This window comes from Lonchura striata, chromosome 6, assembly GCF_046129695.1.
Source record: "Lonchura striata isolate bLonStr1 chromosome 6, bLonStr1.mat, whole genome shotgun sequence".
Taxonomy (NCBI): Eukaryota; Metazoa; Chordata; class Aves; order Passeriformes; family Estrildidae; genus Lonchura; species Lonchura striata.
Window position 1 is genome coordinate 48,460,792 of NC_134608.1, and position 6,528 is coordinate 48,467,319.

The window sequence follows — 6,528 nt, forward strand, 5'->3', positions numbered from 1 at the left end:
AACAGAAATGTGAACAGATAATTCTTGCAGTAGACTTCTGTCCTTGCTACCTACACAGAGCAATGCAGCCATCTCCATCCTACAGGGCTTCAGTTCCACCACAAAAAATACATGGGTGCAGCAGCCCAAGAAATCTGTAGTTGCAAGTCTGTTGTTTTTAAATCCTAGGATATAGTTTTGTGAATTTCTTCCTCCTTTTGGTTCAAAATGAGTATGCATAACTAAGAAGGAAAAAATAAATTCTATCATAAACTAGACTGAGTGGTAACCTAAACTGTTTATTTGATGTAATGTGGAGTGATTCTTTCAAATAGATACATAATAATTTGTGCAGTGAGCCATTCAGCTCCTGCTTTGAAGTGCCCTGTGAGAACAGAATGAAATTTCTATTGTCATTGTAATTTGGCAAGATAGTACTTCCTCTAGGGGTGGGCTCAGTTATTTGCATGATGCTAAAAACAGTGCACGGGAAAATGCACAACATGCTTGCATGGATCTGCTACGGCTTTTTTTGCTAAGTGGCATCTTACTGTGTTTTTCCCCACTTCTCAGCATTGCTGGATGTGGGGCTCCTTCTCCACAGACTGTTTTCAGGCTGTGGCAGATGTGCTACATTGCCCTTGGAAATGATCATAAACATGATTCCTTCCCCTTCCCATTTTGTAATTCTTGGCTACTTATATGCTGTGGAAATGAAACAGAAAAGATTAGATGTGCTCTGTACTGCTCTTCTGTTTTCTGTTTGTGGGATAGACACTGATATCAAAGTACAAACTACAAATTAGACTTTCCCAAGTGAAATTATATGCAAAGATGTGTGCAGCCTTATTGCTGCATTTTTCAATACTGCACGTGCCTAAGCTCCTACTAGTTTGATTTTCTGACTTTCTTCAGTAGGTGGTTATGGATTGTAATTGGATATTCTGACAATTGGCCTTGAGGCCATGACCCAGTTTGAGGTCCCTGCTGTATTACACAAGATACAAACCTAGCCAGAGAGAAGGTCTTATAACAAAACAGAGCTTCTGCTGGGAAAAAATAATAGTTCACATAATATATTAGTTTAGAGATGTCCACATAGTGCAGGCTTTGTGCATTTGCTGTGATGAATTGTTTGAGGACATTGAAAGTTGTTCTTTGCAGGTGCCAGGATGAACCACAGACACATGACCTGAAGTCAGCTCACTTTTTGCTTGTGTAAAACCACTGCTGAGGGGACTGAGTGGTTTAGGTTCACTGCCTGAGGAGAGCTACTAATGAGGTAAAGGTGGAGTGAGGGCAGGACTGGAGGCTAACTTTGAAATCGGCATGCCTTTAGCACCATGGCTTTGTACTTAATATCAAAAATGTATGGTGTTTCTTACCTGTATATTGTGTTAGCACTGCACTGTGTCTGATTTTTATCCAGCTTACTCTCTTGAAAGCCAGACACTCATTTCTGAGGGTTCAACAGCAATTGGATGGGCTGCCTGGAGCACATGACAGCTTGTGCCTTGAAAATGTGGCTCCATAATAAAAACTGAATGTGATTCTCATGGTTCTTTCCTAGTTTTGGAGGTACAGCTGTGTATTGAGATGATGCCATCATACTTTCCATTTACCAAGCTTTGCCTTTAATGAGAGTTTTCACAATGTTTAGACTTCCCTTTTAAGTACCAATACAGTTCCATGTTTTTCTGCAGAAAGCAATTTATATCAGTCCTGTTTCTTACAATTAAAAATTGCAGATCTTTTTCACTAATGGCAGAATTGTGGCTATTAAAAATACAAAAGCTTAAAGGGGTGCTTATTGCCTTTTATTTTATGTGACACCCTGAACCACCAAATGGCCTGAAAAAAACAGGAAAACAGTAATTTGTGCTTTGCAACTCCCTGGGAGAAGTTTAGTCTAAATCTCCTTCTGTGTAGTGTTCTATTGCTCCTTGTGAGGTTTTGAAGGCTTTCAAATAATCAAGGGAAAGTGGCTGAGACACCTGAATTTTGTTTGTGGTCCAGCCTTGATGCTGTTTAAAGAGTTGTGACTTGTTCTGAGTTGATCTCTTGCCTACTGTAACTTTGTAACAAAAGGGTAGAGTAGCACTAATTTAAGGTAAAAAAGATGTAATCGTTTGAAATACAGGGGAGTATTGCTAAGAGCGCAGAACTAATATAATAGAGATGTACTAAAACATTTTAACATTTCCCTAAAATGTAAAACTCTCTCTTGAATAACTTGCCTTCATTATACTTGGCTTGTATTTACAGCCAACGTCTGCTTGTTTGCTGGTGTAAAGGATGGGAGAGGAGAAACAGAAAAGAGGGACTTCTAAAGATTTCAGTGATAAGCCTCCAGGGCACAGGCTGCTGTAGGAGCAGACTGTACCCTGAAGCTAGGCTGCAGTGATAATTTGCAGCTTCCTTGTTTCCAGTTTGCTTTGCTTTGCCTTCAGACCAGTTGTGAAGATGTGATTTAATATGATGTGTCTTCAGCTGCATAAAACTGATATGCCAAGGCTAGAACAGGGGATCCTGGTCTCCTTTTACCATCACTGAAGTGAGACTGACTTGATTTTCACATCAGTGTTTGGATGAGATGAAACTCTCACTCTGCTGGAGAGATGCAGATATCTCCATTGGCTTTTGAGAAACACAGAGGATAATGATCTGTAGCTAAGTTGTTTGGTTTTTTAGGTGGCTAAAGTTAAACACAGTGAATCTCACCCAGAGCACCTTATTTGCTAGCTTTGATTCTTCCATCTGAGGATTCCACTCAGTAATAAGGCACAACTCTAAATTCTCTTCTTTCTCCAGAATTCTCTCCAATCTGATGCAGCTTTATTTTACCTAGGAATACTTTTCTCCAGTTTAATGAACCTCTAGATTGCTGTTGTCACTTCAGTTACCTTGAGAAAAGCCTGGATGATTATTGCAGACTGAAGGGGAGCAGTAGCCCCTTCTTGTGTTGTTTGACCAAAACAGATTTGTTAAGACTTTTGTTGTCCCTCTGTCTTGTATATTTAATGTTTTGGGAAAAATCCTGCAGGATTACTCTAAACATTGATTAGTGTGACTGTGAATGCAACTGAAATTCCCTTGGGATTCTGCTGTGCTGCCATATTCTGTGGGTTTGATTTGTACTTTGAGTACGTATGTTTTAAAAGAGAGAAGTAAATGCAACATTATATGTGGTTTCACTTAACCAGTAACATAGAGTAACCTTCCCTCACTTCACCAAACACACATCCTTTGGTTGGAGAACATGCTACAGTGCTTGGTCTAAATTTTGTTAGAAGCAATTTGTAGCTGTGCTAGTACACATCATTTTAATGCTCTTCCAAGCTGGGAAGGTCTGGCACAGACGTAGAAACTGAATTTTCTTGTGAAGGCAACTAGGGCTGCTGGTTCTGTGATTTTATTAGCAATAAACTGGGAATAGAAGCAATCAGAAAGAAAAGAAGCAAAAAAAAAAAAAAAAGAAAAAAAGAAAAAGGAAGGGGATGTGGGAAGGGGAAGAAATCATTAAATTATGTCCTTTGTCTAGGGGCTAGCCATTAGTTCTTCTTAGGGTTTGCCTTTAACTCTGCAGATATTCCTTTCATGTCATTTGTGAAACAGATGCTTCATTACCTTCGATCTTCACTGGCTTTGGCATTTGTGCCAGTGATTCACATAGCTGCTTGTTCCTTCCTGGCCACTTTCACCAGGCTCCTTTTGCCCAGCCCTCCTCCAAGTCCAAAATATAGACTTGGTGTGTTTTCTGAAAATTCTGCTTTCTCTGACATAAGAGTCAAGCATTTGGCTATTTCTATATATAAACCTTTCACTGAATCTTCTACAGGCAGATGTGGTACAGTTACACCTTCCATTTGCACAGCAAAAATTCTCTGCCTTTTGGCTTTCGTGGTGATGAGAAACATTTTTGTGGCCTGTCATTCCATTTCTGTCAGCTGCCTGTTCATCTCTTCAGATTTCTGCCAGCTCTCCATGGATGTACAAGACATTTTTGTGTAAGACCATTCATAAATCCTACTTAATTTTTTATTTTTTGGTGTTGTTTTTTTTTTTTTTTTTTTTTTTTTTTGGTCAATTTTCACTCTTGTCCCATTTGGTAAACTTAGAGATCCCTGGAATCATGTAGAAAAATCTATTTTGGTGGCCTTTCAACATGCTTGGAGCAGTAAAGGCTGGAAAAGATCATTATTTTAGAGAAGATGTTCTTGTCTGGGGGGTTCCTAGCTTGTAAATTTTTTTATTATGTTTTTTCAAAAGGTGTTTCACTGGATATATTTATCAGTTTGAAAAGTTAATGTCCTAATGCACTGTTTCTTTGACTATTTATTATACCAATAATATTCCACTGAGCAGTTTGTAATACAAAGTGACCTGGTTTCCTCTCTCTTGTCCTGATGGGACAGGATGAAAAAAACAAGAAACCCTTTAAACACATGTATTGAGTCTTCAAAGAAGCATGTCAATTGTTGTAGTAATTGCTGGTGTCTAGTCACAAAAAGTTACCACAGTGATCTTATTAAAGTTAGGACATGTTGCATTCTCTTTCAATTACATTTGCAAGCTTGGCTCATTCTGCAGGGTTCACATATTAACTGTGCCAAAAAAAGTATTTTCTTAGGTGCAGCTTCCTTGAATGATTAGTCTGAGATATGTCTCTAGTATGGGCTTGAGGTGTCTTTTTTTCTGCTTTTTACTATTTACAGAAACATTTTTTCCTGGAACCTTACCAAAAAGCAAAATCCCATTAACCTGTAGGACACTTTGTTGATGTGTAAATGGAATATGTTGCCCACTCAGATTTTGGCACTTTTTGGCAGCACATGTGAGTGCATTTGGGATGTAGGTTGGGCTGTCAATATTGCACATACACAAACATGAGAACATGTGGTGCCTCCTGAGATAAGAGGGACAGAACTTGTATGTCACCTGAGATGTGCCTTGGCTACTGGGATGTTCTGGTGGTGCTTTGTTGTGTTCCATTGCCTTAAAGATTGTCAGGGAAATGAAATGTCATTGCTTAGTTACATCTGGCCTCAGTAATGTTTACACTTCATTGCACAAGAGGAGAACATCAATATACTAATGATATAAAGAGAGCAGATAACAGTGAAATGTTACAGGATTTGCAGGGAAGATGGTCTTGCTAGCTTTGCAATAATTTGTTTCTGAATTTTGAAAAGTAAAATTGTGACTGGGATTAGAGTCTGTGAATTTTGGCACTTTTCTTCTCATTATTTGGAATCCAGAATGCTACTTCCTGCTGTTATTACCTGCTGCTTCTCAAAAATAACAATGGCATCACAAACATGATTATATGGCAGGATGGCTTTCTTTTTTAGTACAGAAAGTCATAGACACAGTCTCTGGCAGCCAAATAAAGAATAGAAAATAGGGAAGAAATAGCACTTGTAGTTCAGAATAAGGAGGTTTTGGTGGATTTTTTATTATGTCAGCCATTTATAGAACAAAATCTGCATGTGCTTCAATAAAGTGTACTATGGGGTAATAATAATACATGAATTATTATTTGGGATATGAAAGAGTAGATACTACAAAAATAAATAATAATGAGGGGAAATAAGAAAACTAAAAGCAGTGAAAGGATGTCAAAGCAAGCAGAAGAGGTAGGATGATTAAGAGTAGGGAAGGCTGTTGAAGACTTGTATTTAAAATAAAAGGGTGATGTGAATTTGAAGCTAGGAATGAAATGCATGTGGCTAAACTGTGGCTCTGTGTTTCCCAATCCTGCAGATCGTGCTGTGAATGAATAAAGTCACTGCTCTTGATTTATCATACTTCTGCTTAGTAGGGGAAACTTGAAAGATGGGGGTTCTATATAATTTCAGGGAGGGCTCTTAAGATGCAGAGAGATTTCTGTGGGCTCTGCATAAATACTGAACATTCACTAAGTGATTTTCAAGTGTCTTTGTTATTTTGATCTCTCTTCTGTTGCTAACAATATGGAACAGGATGGAGAATCAGTCATTTGGGTTTATTTACATTTTCAAGAAAACCAGAATATTTTTCCCACCTTAGCAGAATTTCTTAGAACCTAAGCAGAAAATTACTTGAAAAGTCCTCAAAACTAACCAAAGCTGTTGCATTTCTGTGGTGTTTATTCTGTATTTTCTGTCCTCTCTTTCAGGTGGCCAGTGCTTCTCTTGGGGATGGAATGAACACGGGATGTGTGGTGATGGCACAGAAGCAAACATTTGTGTACCAAAAGCAGTCAAAGCTCTTGGCTGTGCAAAACAGATCTTAATTGGATGTGGGGCAGGACACTCCATGGCCCTCTGTCAAACTCCTCACTAGACCCCTGGAATCATGACATCATGGATGTGGATGGACACCTTTGGATTGTGTAGCTCAAAGGCACTAGAGGGGAAACTGCCCATAATTAACACAATAGTTGGAAACTGCAGGTATTTTTCCTAAATCCCAAAGGACCACTATGCATAAAAAGCTGTAATATTTTAAAAATTGTTTCCTGGGTTCTTGCCACAGGAATTGACTTTCTTAGCCACGGATGGAATTACA

The 6,528-nt window shown here is 38.6% G+C and overlaps 1 protein-coding gene across 1 annotated transcript in view; it reads left to right on the forward strand.

The window, feature by feature from the left end:
- SERGEF (secretion regulating guanine nucleotide exchange factor) overlaps window positions 1-6,303 on the forward strand; it is a 139,030-nt gene extending 132,727 nt beyond the window's left edge. The window contains exon 11 of the mRNA XM_021525636.3: window positions 6,137-6,303. Coding sequence (XP_021381311.2) covers window positions 6,137-6,303 — 167 coding nt within the window. The remainder of the gene's footprint in view (window positions 1-6,136) is intronic.
- Window positions 6,304-6,528: the final 225 nt, after the last annotated feature.